The sequence below is a fragment of the Cydia strobilella genome, chromosome 9 (genome assembly GCF_947568885.1).
Source record: "Cydia strobilella chromosome 9, ilCydStro3.1, whole genome shotgun sequence".
Classification (NCBI taxonomy): Eukaryota; Metazoa; Arthropoda; class Insecta; order Lepidoptera; family Tortricidae; genus Cydia; species Cydia strobilella.
In genome coordinates, this window is record NC_086049.1 from 11,449,297 (window position 1) to 11,466,341 (window position 17,045).

The 17,045-nt window shown below is 38.5% G+C and overlaps 1 protein-coding gene across 2 annotated transcripts in view; it reads left to right on the plus strand.

Moving 5' to 3' along the window:
* LOC134744302 (uncharacterized) overlaps nucleotides 1–15,695 on the plus strand; it is a 63,263-nt gene extending 47,568 nt beyond the window's left edge. The window contains exons 3-7 of one of the 2 annotated variants that reach the window (XM_063678075.1): nucleotides 9,280–9,385; nucleotides 11,091–11,233; nucleotides 12,855–12,952; nucleotides 13,422–13,587; nucleotides 15,444–15,695. In XM_063678075.1, the coding sequence (XP_063534145.1) occupies nucleotides 9,280–9,385; nucleotides 11,091–11,233; nucleotides 12,855–12,952; nucleotides 13,422–13,587; nucleotides 15,444–15,547 (617 nt within the window). In that variant the 3' untranslated portion in view covers nucleotides 15,548–15,695. Of the gene's footprint in view, nucleotides 1–9,279; nucleotides 9,386–11,090; nucleotides 11,234–12,854; nucleotides 12,953–13,421; nucleotides 13,588–14,476; nucleotides 14,643–15,443 lie in introns of both variants that reach the window. The other variant, XM_063678074.1, reaches the window with a different exon arrangement.
* The last annotated feature ends 1,350 nt before the right edge of the window (nucleotides 15,696–17,045 follow it).

The window sequence follows — 17,045 nt, forward strand, 5'->3', positions numbered from 1 at the left end:
TTGATGTGGTTGGCCCAGGTCAGTCTTCTGTCGAGTTGGAGTCCTAGATATTTGACGCAGTTTTGGCAAGGAAGGGGTTCGCTTCACCTCTCATAGTCACTGGTGGGTTAGGTGGGTAGTGTTCCTTGCGTAGTATGAAGGTTATTTGGACAGATTTTGTTACACTGGTTTTGATCGTCCAAATCTCGAGCCAGTGTTCTACATTCTTTAGATGTGTTTGTAGTTTTTGTGATGCGATTTCAGGTTTTTTGTCACTAGCAAGACAAGCTGTGTCATCCGCATATGTTGCTGTAGCTACTTCATCAGAGACCGGTAGGTCAGCAGTGTAGATTGAATATAATACTGGACCGAGGACAGATTCTTGTGGAACTGATGCTTTGATGTCATATAGGTCGGTCATATTTACATCGAATGGGACTCTAAATTTTTCTATGCAGGAATTTTCTAAACACTTTAGTAGGTATAGTAAAGTGTTTATACCATTAATACTTAAACCACGCCTCTACATTCCAAACGGCATACATTACGAGCACTGAGTAAATTAGCACCTGTTGGCCTTCTAGGCACGATGAAAAGTGCGGGGAAAGTGGAACTGGTAATGGCCGGGAAAAGTGACCCGTTACTGGATCGCCATTTTTGATTTCCTTTCCTGTCGTTTACTGCTTGAATGACGGGATACTTATACCTAATTATTTCACTAGAAATTAATACCACGACTTTTCTGTTCCACCACGCAATATTGCCATAACACCCGAGCCGTTGGAACACCAGTATTAAGAGGTAGGGGACGGCCGTTTCTCTATACATTTTCCTCTCTGGATTGACATTATGTTTTTTTTTTTACATAATTGGATGTATATTAACCATAGCTATGCCCCTACGATTGACTTTTTTTAGATTTTTTGATTAGGTATGGTAAAAATTACGAGCGAAAAAATATTTCATACAAATTTTTAAATGCTCTCTTAATTTATAAAAAAAATTCTAAAAAAAACACGTAGTTGGCATAGCTAATGGTTGATATACAGCAAATTGTGTCAAAATATTTTCAATAATATTTATTTATTTTTATTTATTTATTTAGACATTATTGCACAAATTTACACAAAAAGAGTACAAATGGCGGACTTAACTCCTTGAGGCATTCTCTACCAGTCAACCATTGGGCTAAACAGAGACAGTTAGTTTGGATCAGGATTGTAAAGAGTAAATATGAAAAAGATCCAAGTCAGACTACTATGATACTATATTTACACAAATATCCATAAAGAAAATAATAATATACCTACATATATACAAATTTAATATTAGTATCCAGAGAGGGAAATGAGGACTACGTTTGTATGGAAAGGCGATTCCGCGCGGGTTCTCCACTTTCGTCTTAATTTGGATTTTTTTGCGAGAGAATATTGTTAACAATTAAATGCATTTTTTAATGGCTGTTACAGGTGTAAACTGTATAGTATGTATAGGCGTAAGGTTTTCCACAAGGGCCTGGATTTATATCCAAGCTCACAATAAGTTTCTTGTAACAAGAGAAAGCGATAGTTAGTCATACAGTTTACCTTATTTATGTTAATTTTAAACGATAAGTACATGCTTGTTTAAATTACATCTGACTGGTACTAGAATCAGAATCATCTATTGTGTTATTTGTGTTTAAACACAGTTACAAAGCTAATGATTATAATGATTAAATACTAAAATTGCGTAAACAATCATGTGGACTTATGTCTCTTTGGCTCGCGAGCATAGTAATGTCTATAATATATAGGGGCCACTGATTATCAGTCCGCCGGACGATATCAGTCTGTCAGTTAGAACAAAAATTTGACAGTTCCGAACAACTGACAGGCCGATATCGTCCGGCGGACTGGTAGTCAGTGGGCCCCTTAAAATGAAAGACCATAAACAAGTGAACGTCCAACGGCTCGTCCGCTGCATTCTTGCAAATTTATAGTTCAATCTTAATGCCCATGCTATTGTTTTAGAGATGTTATTATAAACCTTATGTAACTCTTACGTAATGTAGAACAAGGAAGTTCTGTCTGTCTTAAAAATACTTGAGTATGCAAGCCGCGGCTGCATTTTGTTTCTTCGTTTGACCGATAGCGGACTGGCTTTCACCTAGCCATAAATTAATGCTGTAATAATTTCTCCTGATGTAAGCCCGATTGCGAAGAAAGTAGGATTTTGGAATGCGTCTGCTTTCTAGTGTCGCTAATTTGCCACTGTTGACCCTAGAGGGCAATGTGAGCAACGAGACTACTTAATCATTGCGATAAGTAATGGATAAAACCACAAAACAATTTTGGCACATTTACTTCCTTTTAGGTAATTTATTTAACGATTTTCCTTGGTTATAGTTTTCTGTTTGGCACCTTTCGACGGATGGAACATTACAAAAAATACTTTACATTGACATTTTCAGGTTTCTCCTTTTCAAAGTCCAAAATTAAGCGTGATTATTTGCTTGTTTATTTACTTAACTAACGTTATTTGAGAGAGCTGCTTAAGCAATCGTTCTCAGCAGGTGATTCGCAAGGACGACGAACCGACTTTCTCTAAGCTACAGTCTGAAATGTCGCGTGGACCGGGTCACCTATTTCGCTGTACTCGTCATATTGGGCGGCGGTACAAATACGAACGTGCAGCGATTTTGAATTGTATTATAATAATACAATTAATCGTATTGTGTGGGTTTGTACATCCTTTTGATCCTCTTGTAGCTTTTTTTTAAACATAACGTCTATTTGATTTGTTGGTCTGTGGTTTATTTTCAGTAATATACAAAAAAATTATAACTTGAGTTTATAAACATATCAGTAATTGTACTGTAAATAGACGCACTACATGAAAATACTGTCTTAAATAAGAAAAAAAAAACAACAGTACTGTATTGCCAGCCTATGATATAAAAACCTTATGACTATCACTCGTTTTATCAACAAATAGGCCACGTCTTGCCTTCTGATCTGTCTTGCCTACCTTACTTTGTGATCTACGTATGATACGACATATAGGACATACTGGTGCTTTTGGCTCGGCCCATACATAGCTAAGATATTTACTATGATATATAACTGTGGCCGCGTGGGCGGGACAAAGCCCCTGTGCTGTGTTAATGTTTAATGCTGATTGAATATTCATCAGCACTAAATGTCGTTATGGCTTTGTAGTAGTTGTGTTGCCCTTTGCATTGCTTTATTGTACTATGCTTGACACCTTTTTTCTACGATTCTGTAGTAATTTGTAAATTTTAATTATACATGGTTCTTTCTGCATATTAAACTTGCTTTATTAGGTCTTGTTTTATTTTTTATTTCGTCCCCTTCATTATTGTATTTTAAAAAATTTAATAATATTTCCTCTGTTTAATAAGGCGCTTAATGTATCAAATGGGTCAGGAAAGGTAAAGGTTATCAAATTGATAGAGTTATCCAAAGAGTAAAGTAAGTTTATAGGTAAAGAGAGTCCTCTTGAAGCATTCTATGGAAACTAATTTGAAAGCGCCACCTCTGATTTCATCCTGAAACTATAAGTATGTATGTGTGCGTGCTCAACTACATATGCATCCATCCATACGTGTACTTTCGTTCTACATAATATTAGGACTACTTGGTCTGACCTAGAACTCTTTCGCGTTCGCAAAACTGACTTGCCAGGTTCTCAACTCCTTCTTTGACATTAAGAGCTTGAATTGAAGATATTCCGGAGGTAAAGTGTCCAGGATCATACACATTAGAATTTCAGTTTGGTCCAGATATTCTTTAAAATTGACACATGAGTAATAAACTAATGATGTGATTTGGGTTTTTGTTGTAGCTGAATGAATTTCAGGCATAGGTTGTATGTCTTGTCTACGCACGTACCTCCAAAGATGCGCTCTAATTCGTCTCAGATGCCTTTGGCGCGATCTAATCGCACGAATCTTTGCAGTGCCACCGTACATGTTTTTCGTAAACAAAATTAAAATTACCAATATATTTTCAAAATTTGAAAGGTGTTTTTCATAGGTAGGCTTGCTTCATTTTTAATCAGCTACCCCTTTAGAACTAATAGAGAATAAATATGCTCATATATCTGTTCTGTTTACGACATTTATTTTTGTCTTACAGAAAACAACCGTTGTTAAGGTAACAACATTGTCAACATTATAAATAAAGAAAGGTCTTGACAAAGAGATGTATATGCAACCTTCTTAATGTTGTATCCATGCCTTAAAATTATATCCCTTTGTAGTGACATCTAGTGATGTAGTTTGCATAATCGGAAGTCAACTTTACGCAAAAGTAGGTTGTCTAGAATGAATTAACAGAAATCGCTACCATCTTTACTAACTTAAACTATATTTCTAGTGTCCCCCCCCCCCCCCCCTGGAGTTATCACAGGCTTAAGGGTTTCTGGTCCAGAAAATATTGTTACTACAAACATCGACAGGCTCGCTATACAGATCCGTTAGGTACAGGTACAGTACACCTTAGACCATAAAGTAGTATCTAATGTTTATTTGTGGCACTTATGTACTGCCACCTTGGAGATGAGTAATTATGATACACACATCACAACTGACAAAAATGACATCACTGTTTACATCACCAACATGGAACAATATATACAATGTATTCCTCAAGGCGTGTACATATCCAAGAATTGCATTGTATGACAGTCATGAGACTCACTTTACGCGGTTTTTTTATAAATTGAAACACGATCATGCTTTCGAAGCTAACCATTCCATCACTCTCTTTAAATAGCAAACAGGCTAAAGCTAGAAAGAGATGGCTAATTAATTGTACTGCCTTGCAGTGTTGATTGGTGGGAACCAGGAACTGGTTAGAACATTATCTTGGTTTAATGGCTGGCTTAATTTTTTTCGGAGAATCTGTAAATAATAAGGAAATGTGGGTTTGTGATGTTGCGCTCCTAAATATTTCCGTATAGGGTCGTGTATCTACAGATAATACTAGTGTATGCATGGCATTTGCAATGGAAAAGTGTGGCAATGTGATGAATGTCAAATTTCTATGGATAATATGTTGTTTATAATGACGCTCCTGCACTTTGTTCTATTCTACTCGGTGTAAAGTTATCGCTATATCGTCAGGTATAGCCGGTATAGGGCTCGCTCGTCACGTGCCCTTCATTATCACTGACTGCCGAAATATCTGAATTTGTATATACAATTATACATTTCAAATATGTACCTATCTAGGTGTTAGCAGAAAAAAACTTGCATAAGCATCAAACAGTTGTCTACCTTTCTAATTTAACTAAAAATTATCCATTATTTACGCTCATTCCCCATAACTATTGAAGACGAAATTGAAATCGCAGCATTTATCTATGATCTGCCAGAACAATGGTGATGGCTCGTCTCCGGAGTATTGTGTGCATTGTCTTCCTGGTTCAATGCGCATCAACGCCTCTTACTTAGATCAAGGTTGCGGTGAATCAATCGCGTAGAATTCCATATTTGTCTGGTAGGTTTATATAGTGTGTGTATGATTAAGTAGCTGCTAATGATTATTTGTATCTAAGAATTTTGCCTTGTGACCTACGTTTTCTAAACTTTACATTACGACACTATGGATTCGATTATGTGCATAGGTACCTACGAAGTTGATTTTTCAATGAGTGGAATTAAAATGTGGAAGTTACCTACGAGGATAAATTTATTGTAAATAATCAACTGAAGCTAAACTGGTAATCGAACTAACGCCATTATTATTTAAAACTACCGGATCGGGATGGTTATTGCACAATGCGCACCGCATTTTTTTGTACTCCGAACTTTTTGTTTAATTGTTGAACATTCAACATTGCCCTCTAAACTACTTTTTTCCACGGATCATGCTTTTTTCTACTCCAGCACTCTTATTTGTAGATTAAAATGACTGCCAGTCAGATCGAAATCGAAGCGCGGCATGCGGGGCCCCGGCGCAGTGTTATTAGGATCCTTACAGTAGTGTTTTTAGGGATATTCATACAATATTATGCAGCTGTTGTTTTTTTTTTAAATTCTGACTTTTAGGCAAAGATTTACAAACTAATATTTACTTTGATTTTATTTCTAATTTTAGGTGTTTGCCGCTGTCTTAGAAAAAATATTGTGTGCAAGTGCAACAGGTCTTAAAATTTTCTTAATAGGCAGCGCAGCGTAGTCCAAAGAGTTCCTATATAGGTATAAAGTGTTTTAAACGAGTGAACTTAACTCATAGAAAGAGGTCACTCGTCGAATCCGACTCGGTTGGGCAGCGTTCGGGAAGCTCCACAGTATCTTTTCATCCAAATTGCCGCAGTGTCTTAAGTCAAAAGTCTTTGACCAGTGTGTGTTGCCAGTGGTGACATACGGATCTGAGACGTGGGCGCTAACGATGGGCCTCATAAGAAGGCTCAAGGTCACGCAAAGGGCAATGGAGAGAGAATGGAGAATGGATGGCTCGGGGTTTCTCTGCGTGATAGAGTCATAAATGATGATATCCGCAGTAGAACTAGGGTCACCGACATAGCTCGCAGAATTGCAAACCTTAAGTGGCAGTGGGTGGGGCACATTGCTCGCAGAACTGATGGCCGGTGGGGCCGGAAGGTTCTGGAGTGGCGTCCGCGTACCGGAAGACGAACTGCCGGTAGGCCTCCAACGAGATGGAGCGACGACCTGGTGAAGGTCGCGGGAATTCGGTGGCTGCGAGCGGCACAGGATCGGTCGGAGTGGCGAGCCTTGGGGGAGGCCTATGTCCAGCAGTGGACGTCTATCGGCTGACATGATGATGATGATGATGAACTTAACTCATGAACTCTTAAAAAAACATGACTAGACAAGTAGACACATATTAGACGTAAGGAACACTCTTTGCACACATAAAACAAATGGCAGTATTGTTAATGTATCACGAATATATAATTGACGTCGTATTCCTATACGACTATTGTTGGTTTAGGAGTTTAATAGGACACGACCTTAATAATTGTAGGCATGTTTACAAAAACAACATAACTACACTAGACATGAATTTACAGGAAACGAAAAAAACTAAATGTCTTCTTATATATTAGTTATTGGACATAAACATTGTATAGGTGATTTTAGTAAGTGGCCAATAGTTCCGAAATATACGATTACACATTTCAAAGACCAGTATTTTTGGAAAAAAAAAACCGGCCAAGTGCGAGTCGGACTCGCGTTCCAAGGGTTCCGTACATAACACAATTTAAACAATGTATTTTTTATGTGAAACCCGTAGGCGTCGGATCAAAAACTAAAACTAGTAATTAAGTCCGACTCACGCTTGACTGCACATTTCTAATAGGTTTTCCGGTGATCTATTTTGTGTATTTTTTTCAAAATTTTTGACTCAGAAGTTTCGGAGATAAAGGGGGGGAATGGTCATCTTTTGCCTATTTTCTTGAATAACTTCTAAACTATTTACTTGAAAATTATAAAAAAAATATATTTGAGATTCTCACAAAGAGCTCTTTCATTTGATACGTATGTAACACGATATAGTTTGACAAACTTTATTTTTTAATTTTCTCATTTACCCCCCAAAAGTGGCCCCCGTGTTTAAAATTAATATGTTTACGTTACATGTCCATCTTTGGGTCACAAACTCACATATGTGTACCAAATTTCAATTTAATTGGTCCAGTAGTTTCGGAGAAAATAGGCTGTGACAGACGGACAGACAGACAGACAGACAGACGCACGAGTGATCCTATAAGGGTTCCGTTTTTTCCTTTTGAGGTACGGAACCCTAAAAATTTAAAAATAAGTTCGTCACTTATGCTGTTTTTGTAAAATTTTGTTAGTTATGTTCTTTTTGTAAGAAAATAAAACAAGTTTCTACCTATAGAAATTATGTTTGTATTCTATCAGAGAGGTACAGATTTATCTTACTTAACTAGTGGATTTATTTATTTTATACTGATTTTGGACAATTGGGGTCATTTTTGAACACTATCTTTTGCTCTACGTGTAGATCCTGCTTAGACGAATGCTATGATACCAAAAACTCAAATCCGCAAAAAATGTTAGTTATGTTGTTTTTGTAAACATGCCTTCAATTGCAAAATCGCAAAAAAATCCTACATAGCGAAAATACCTTATGACACTTCTCTCATACAACTATCTTATTCTTTCTGGCCCTTTATTTATTTATTATTAATATGTGGTGATAACCCTGTGACTCGGGCGCCCAAATCTTCAGCGACAAAAGGTAACGGGCCTTTACGTTCTGTGATCTGGAGGGCCTACTGCGAACTCCGAAGTTCGCAAATTGCGGGCATCTTTCTCTTTTACTCCAATAAAGGCGTATTAGTGTGTCAGAGAAAGATGCCTACAATTTGCGAACTTCTGGTTTTGCAACTGATGACTAATTGATTCATATTTGAACATAATCTTACTCATGCTTCTGCTGCTATGAATAGTATGAATATACTGGCAAATAATTCGTAGTCATTTTAAATACATGTTTTAACTGGCTAGGCAATGGAATGGCAGCTTAGATAGTTGTAATAATAAAATCTATATATTATATGATTTATTTGGTTTTAATGGTTACATTAGTTCGATCGTATGTTGATTCATCGGGTAGAATGGCTAGGCAGTTTTTGCTGTCATTACCTATCGAATAATTTGTGCGATGATCTAATAACGGATACTGATCACTTCACTGTGTTGTATGATAATACTATATTACTTATTTTATGGCTTCTTTTAACCGACTTCCAAAAAAGGAGGACGTTCTGTATGGAAAAAGTAGTCGGGTTAAAGGTTGTAATTGCTGAAATCGGAATTCAATAACCGAGGAATCTTGTAACCAAGGAATCTTGGAATCTTATAATGAACGGTGTATTGTAAATTGATCGAATTAATAATGCATATATGTGCTTGATATACTCGTACATGTATAAATAAACCTTGCTCGTTTAATAATTCATGGTATATTATATGTATGTGTACCTGACTATTATAAGACATTGTAACAAAGGTTTATACATACTTTTACTCGTACTCGTATTCTTATTTCCCCTCAGCTGTGGGAAAGCCCGATACCGACAGGCTCCATCAACTTTGATATATATTTATGACATACCTATATAAATTCAAAATTGGCTGTGCCCCCTGGGCCCGTTCACAGCTGAGGGGATATGTAGTTATTAATTTATAAGTTTTTGCTTGCCGCCACAATGTTATGAACTATTGGTTTAAATTATAATATGTATAACTCCTGTATACGTGACTTTAGATTTCAATGTAGTCTATTTCTTCTTTTCCAGTTGAGATCTACCTGTCTCCCGTGGAAACTCACTGCAGCAATGTGGACTACTTCATCCCCGACGAGAACAACGAGACCAAGGGGCTCTCTGACGACGCGATGAACAGGTGAGTGTCTTAATATATGTTGAATAGAGTTCATATTTCGATACAAAGAGCAAGTTATCAAATGTAGTTACACGGCTCAAAAACGTACTGGAAAATTGACGTCTCTGTTGTGGACGGTATAAAAGTTCACGATGTGTACATTTTGTGAAGGTTATATCATACGTATAAGCCCCACCAGTATGAACATGCGTATAAGCCCTAGCAAGACATATAGACTTTAAAGCCCACATTTACACTTTTTACTTTATGATGTCCACAGGAGATATATATATATATATATATATATATATATATATATATATATATATATATATATATATATATAACCTGAAACCATACAAAAAAGTTTTAAACCCAAATATACGGTGGCGATTTACGGATACTTACCGTTATAAATAGATAGATAGAATATTCTTTATTGGCACACCTCAGTAAAAGACACAGCTTAAAGAAAAACAATAGAGAGAGGCAGGCAACAGGCGGTCTTATCGCTAAGGAGCAATCTCTTCCAGACAACCTTGGAACTTCAGGGTGAAACTTTTCCTAAAACAGACAATGTCGCTGTTCTTGTGATTAAATCAAACAATAGTAAACGAAATAGTTCATAATAAATTTAAGACAGTTTTTATTGAGTGCGCCAGTTATGCAAAACTGTTCTCACAAAACTTTATGCATTTTCAATAGCATTGTTGGTAACAAAAATTGCTGAAATGTGAATCTAATTGTATCTCACTCGTGACTGTTTCTCTCCAGTGACCACTTTAATGAAGTAATATGGGGAACATTATAACAATTTAGTTGTGTTGACAATTAGTAAATATAACTATAAAATAATTATTCAACGTGGTTTGCCATTCAATGAAGTTAGCAACCATAAAGTCCGTTCTTGCCGTCACAGGTTTTACCATTATCATGTCATGTACTGTTAATACAAAGTCTGTAAAAACATTAACTATGCACGGCATAGAGAATGCATTCCGCATCCGTGTCTGTTGTAATTGCTGCCCTGGGCTGTAACGGTACGGCTTGTACTGTAGCTTTGGTTTTATCAGCTCGATATTTCTGGAAAAACTCTTTAAGTGCTCATGCAACAATTGTGTGAAATCTTTAAAGAGTTATTTATAATTCAACGACATCCTTCTAAGTAGATTCTAAATCTAAGAGGAGTTGATGAAATGAATACAATGAATCGCTTTACTACTTTTGGCTTCAGAAATAATAAAACATTGAATTTCGACTGCTCTCTCCTTTTCTCGTAATACATATATTATAATTATTGTTGTTACTAGTAATAAATTTGTGTTAAGTATATACAAAGTTTATATACGTAAATTAATTTTGTATCAAGCAGAAACGTCTGCAAACGATGCTATTAAGCTTAGAAATAAATTAAATGTGGAAAAATTTACTGTCTATAGATAGTGTGGGTGTCCCACACGAGACAGTGATTTTTTCTAGGTTTATATACGTAGTTATAAGTTTGTAAAAGCAACTAGATATATTAAGTGAAGTAACTGTAATTAAATTAAATTATTTGTATTTGCTACACCCTATTCAGGGTCCATGTGATACCATAAGAAATATATAAATACTACCCAAAAATGTACCATGAAAGCAAGAAATAAATGAATACTGAATACAGAGTGGCAGTGGCAAAACATAGTACCTAGTAAGATCCTTACATAATTTCCGTATGTAATTTCAGATTGCACATGGCGCGGTCCACGGTAGCTCTGTTCATCGTGGCGTTTTTCTCGCTGTTCGTGGCGTTCTGGACCGGCGTCGTCGGTTGCTGGAAGCGCAGCCCGGGCAACATCACCGCTACGGCTATATTAATGCTTGTCACTTGTAAGTTGACCCTCTCCTAGTAGCTAGAGGGGCGACAGTAGAATAAAAAAAGTCATCAATCACAGCATTGACCTCTGCCTTTGTAGGTGTTTTATACGGCTTTATTTATTTATTGTAAACTACAATTAGAATATTGTAATTTTTTACCAATTATGATGTGAAAGTCGCTAAAATGATTGGTGGATAAATTGGGTGGAGATATTTTCCTCTTCGATATTTTATTTAGTAGGTACCTACTAAATTTGGAGCGTATAATTAAGAAATGTTACCTATTGAATGACATCCTAAAAATTGCACTATAAAGAACCATTTTTCCTTCTAGTCTTATCTGGAATGGAGTATACTCGTACCTACGTAGGTACTCAAGTATTAATTTTTATTTATATTACTTATGTCGTTCCCTAATACCCCGCAAAACTTATTGAGCTTACTGTAGGACTAGTTCGATTTGTGTAAAATTATCCCATTTTATCTATTATATTATAAAATTGTACCCATACACCCATTATTTCTCCATAGAAATAATCCCCGAAACCAAGAAACCAAAGTCTGTTATAGTCTTAATATGGAGTAAGTACTTTTTACAAAATAAATCCATCCTTTATGTAAAACACTTAGTAACTCGGTCTGCACAGCGTAGAAACTTGCCTTTTGATTGGTATGTTAATTAAGTTTTAATCTCAGGTGATTAAACGGAAATGAAACTCATGCTGTATCCTATATATATATTTATTTCAGTTTAATCGCGTAAGCCTTAATTGCTCATGAAAGTTCTCAGATCTTTAAACAAGTTTTCGGATTAAATAGGTTCAATTTCTGCTTTCTCATTTTAAATTAAAATTAATGATCACATTGGTTTCCTTGAACTTGCTTGGTCGCAATCATAAATTTATGAAAAAAGCAGAGTAAGTATCTCTTACTGTTTAGTTACGTACTACTTACATGTCTTCATCATTTTTAGGCTTCCGTACCCAAAGGGTAAAAACGTGACCCTATTACTAAGACTCCGCTGTCCGTCCGTCTGTCCGTCTGTCTGTCACCAGGCTGTATCTCATGAACCGTGATAGCTAGACAGTTGAAATTTTCACAGATGATGTATTTCTGTTGCCGCTATAACAACAAATACTAAAAACAGAATAATATAAATATTTAAATGGGGCTCCCATACAACAAACGTGATTCTTTTCCTGTTTTTTTCCGTAATGGTACGGAACCCTTCGTGCGCGAGTCCGACTCGCACTTGGCCGGTTTTTTTTTCATGTATGTAATCTGTAAAAAAATCCCGGTAATTGTAACCGCGCCGTTACTTGTGCGCATATCCAATATGGGTTGTGATGATCTTGAATAATTTTCTCTCTCTCCTTGCCGATTTCGGCCACAGCGACTGCATTACATTCCTTAGGTGCGCCCTATGTGACTGCAGTAGCCAATTTTCATCTGCAGTGCTCGTCCACAGCGAGGCCATGTCAAGACTCCGCCTACGTAGTGATAGGTTAAGGCTGTAGGTCGTGTAGGTGGTCGGGCTTTCAGAGCATCTAGCTTATTATCAAGGTCTACTTTCTTTCCCTCTTAGAAATCATCTAACAATATTGTAAGTAAAGAAAGTACATTTTTGTTGCAGGTTTACTAGCGGCCGGGGCGATGGCGTTATGGCACGGCGTCGAGTTCTACGAGAAGGAGAAGGTCGTCGGCGAGGAGTACTACCAGCAGTGGCCCAACGTAAGCCTTTTTACTTGTGCTGCGTTTTAAAGTATCACAAAAGAGTTGAAACAGACGGAGTGCAACACAGCTGAAACTTGTTTTTAAGCAAAATTCAGACTGTGTTCGCTCTTTGCTCCCCCATTTACTGTTTCATTTCACCCTTGAATTAACGAAATGTCGCATCTAAAGTTAGGGACATCAAATCTTCAGTTTTAAGTCTAAAGTTGACTACTGGCAGAAAAAGGTAAGTATACACCTGTGACTCCTGTGAGAAAACCGAATCCTTGAAAATATGAAGGGATCTGGTAGTATTAGCAATTTTAATTTCTATGGACCAATTATAATGTATAATACCGAGGTTTGCCAATATGAGTAACCAATCGGTTTACAGTGTTGGGTTCGAATCCCAACCAATTAATTGATGTGGTATAATTAGATTGACAGATCTTCCTCAAGCCTTAGTTTAATTCCAACCGACCCGCAACAGGTGCTAAAAGACAACTCCTCGATATGGTACGACTGGTCGTACATCCTGGCGTGGCTGGCCGTGGGCGTATCCTTCGGCGCGTCCATTCTTTTCTTCTCGGCCGCCATTTGCCTGAGCAAGGAGAAGCGGCGCGAGCAGCAGAATAACGTGCAGTACATAATGCCAGGTTAGCCGCCATTGCCGCCATTTTGCGTCGGCCATCTTGACGGTTACTAACGCTTGGCGGTTACGGAGTTTCTTTCGAAGATGTTTTTTTATCTTATATTTATTTATATGTTTATCCGGGACAGTTTATTGTTTCAATTGGCTATTTGTAAACTTACTTGATACTGTGACGTTATCGGGTAAATCTATAGTACTTTGTCAGTTGCCAATAGGGATTACTTAGACTACTTAGAGCATCTTTACTCTAGTTAGAACCTTCATTGACAATTGACTAAGTAGTGAACTTTCACACAAATATTTCACACACACATCGACACAAATATTTGTATTATGTGATTGTTAAAATATTTCTGGTCCTATAAATCGTCTTGTCCCGGTAATGTTGGTATATAAGTACCTATGTGAAACTAACAAAATGCTTTTTCTTTCTTTTCATGTATCTATGAAACTTGGCTACTGCGTATAACGGACGGAAACGACCATTAATTGCATTATAAATAATTGCGCTATTTCTTAATATCTGGTTTACGCCAAACGCAATACTAACACGCTTTCGAACAAACGGGATTAACACACGGTGTTGTATATATTCGACGTAACATTGACTAAACTCCTTCAAACTCTTCAACAAATGTACATAAACTTGACTGACTCTGAATTCTTACCACACAATTCAATTACTACAAACTCTCATAAAATAAATGAACCTCAACAACTCTTATGATGTTGGACACATCTCTCTCTCTCTCACACACACACACACACACACACACTCACACACATAATACTTTAATCGTGTCAAACACAAACGCGAACACATGTAAACACGACAAACTACACATAAAAATAAATGACAAACGCATAACTCGACACGCACTGCGCTAAACCAGATATTGCGAGATAACGCTCGCGTGTGGTACGACTGGTCGTACATGGTCGCGTGGTGCGGCGTGGGGCTCGCGCTGCTGTCCGCCATCTTGTTCTCGTCGGCCGCCATTTGCTTGCGCGGCGAGCGCGAGAGGGAGGAGGCGCTTAACATGCAGTATCTCATGCCGGGTAACGCTTCTCATTTAAGTCATCAAGGCTGCTTTTTCACTAGATATGTGATGTGCGAGTGCGACCCTTAATTATTTACGTGTCTGTTCATCTCTGGTAAAAAGCAGCCTAAGTCACGAAACAAGTGGATATTTCACTGTCTTGTAATAAAACATGCATTGACAGACGCTGTACTACTGAACATGCAGCACGAGAAACATGACTGGCTGGCTGTGCACACAGCCATTGGATTACACTTACGGCTTATATGTATTAGGGTTCGTCACACTGTAGCGGGACGGTAGCGCAGCGCATCGAGCAATCCCACCCAGCTCAGTGCCAGCAGTTCGAGAGCGACAAGAGCTTACTTCGTTTTAGGCATTTTATTGTCGTTAGTCAAAATGCTTGTGTATTTTGGTGGGCGGAATGTTCAGTAGCCTTATAATTGGCAACACTATCATAATACCTATGTTTTAGTCGATCGAACGGCCAATTACTTTTGTTCGTAAACAACAATAAGCTATGCCGTCAAAAAAGTGGTGTTACGAGACAGTGAAATATTCATTAATAATCATCATAATAAACATCTAATTTAAATTATTATACAAAAAGACACAAACACAGGAATTATGCTGTAAATATTTTTCAGTTTAAACTATAGTAAAATTTTGCTTCGGGTTCGCTTGGTGGATAGTGGTATTTTTATTGAATTTTTGCTCCATTGAATGTGACAGAACTAAAGTTTCCTAAGTTTATTTCAACGAAATAGTCCTAACGTACATATATTAACGCCAGTCTAAGCGGTACCATGTGATATTTCAGTGTACCCACAAAAGCAGCAGTACGCGTACGCGGGCTACCCGCCGCCGCAGGCGTACCCCGGCCCCTACTACCACGGCTCGCAGTACGGGCCCTACAACTACTGAGCATGCGACCAGATGAGGGAACTAGTGGCGGCGCACTTTAACAACGCGCCCGCCCCGCAGGCGCCCGCGCGCAACCTCGAGCGCCGCGACTCGCTCCTCACCTTCAACTCCCACCGCCGCCTCCGACCCGCCCCCACCCGCGCCAAGCTCGGCGAGCGCCGCGTCTACCGCCCCGTGCGCCGGCACACGCTCTCCCGCATCGACGAGACGCCGCCGCAGACTCACAGGCCCCGGTCCAAGAGCCTCCAGCATTCCACTGATTTCTCCTCGACGCGGCGGATCTTGAGATCCCGCTCGAACATATCGGCCGACACGAGCAGAAGCGTCCCCGTTTGCAACGAGAGCCACGAGATCGAGAATCAGAACGAGTGCCACAGCCCGCAGTACGCAGAGCCGAAGGGCTACGACTCGGCCTCGTCGTACGACCGGCCGGTGTCGATGAGCGACCTGCCGATCATGGTGCCCGTGGACCCGGCCACCGGGGCCTACATCCCATACCCCGAGTACTCGTACTACAACGATGACGGGCGCGGCCGCTGGTGGAAGTACAACAGGCGAGTCGGGCGGACGTCTGCGAAACACAGTAATTTGTATCTAGCGTTCATGTACTGACGCGCGGGCGAAGGAGCGACGTTACGAGTTTCGACGAATGCCGTCATAGTATAGCGACCCCACCCATGGTTTTTCGATAAGTCTCCCTCTCGAAGCAATCGTGGTCTTCCGATGGGTGGCCCGAATCTGGTTGAAAAGTGATAAATCTGTTACTATTGGCACAATTTATTTTGGCCGATGGAGGAGTTTGATTCGGGCTCGATCATCCGCGCGGGACTGATTTCGACGTCGATAGAATTTTACTAGTTAGGAGTTATTTTATTTGACTGACATTTTCGTCTGTGGACGTCGAGACGCGATCCCGTCCGGAGGTGCCTGATAGTTCATTCTGTAAGTTTAATTCGTTTGGAAACTCCCGGCCTCTGAGCACGGCTTTTCGAAACTCCGACACAGCTGGTCTCTTCAAATCGCGATGTGATGTTACTTCGAACAAACGTCTCTGTTACGAATTTAGTTAATAACGATATTTTACAAGGTGTACTTATTCGAAAGTAGTTTAGTAAGAAGTGTCACCACTCCGCCATAAGTGTGTCGACGCAAACAAATGTAGCGGTAGGATCAGTAGTAAGCGATTCAGAATTTGTTTTGTAAAGGATAATACAAAGAACAAGTTCTATATATTGGAATAGTGTGCCTTATGACGTCAATGCTCATTTATATTGAAAATTAGAATAAACTAGTAACTGGTAATAGATAATTTTGTTCAATATATTATACGAGTAGGTACCTACTTATTATAATTATAAATAAAAGGCAACAAGGTAATTCTGGATTATTTTGAAGTTTTTAAATAAATTAAATTAATATTCTTTCATGTATTTGGATGATTGATGTGTACCATTTGGTATGAGTGAAACGTGACTGAGGATCCCGATCCGTCCTGTGG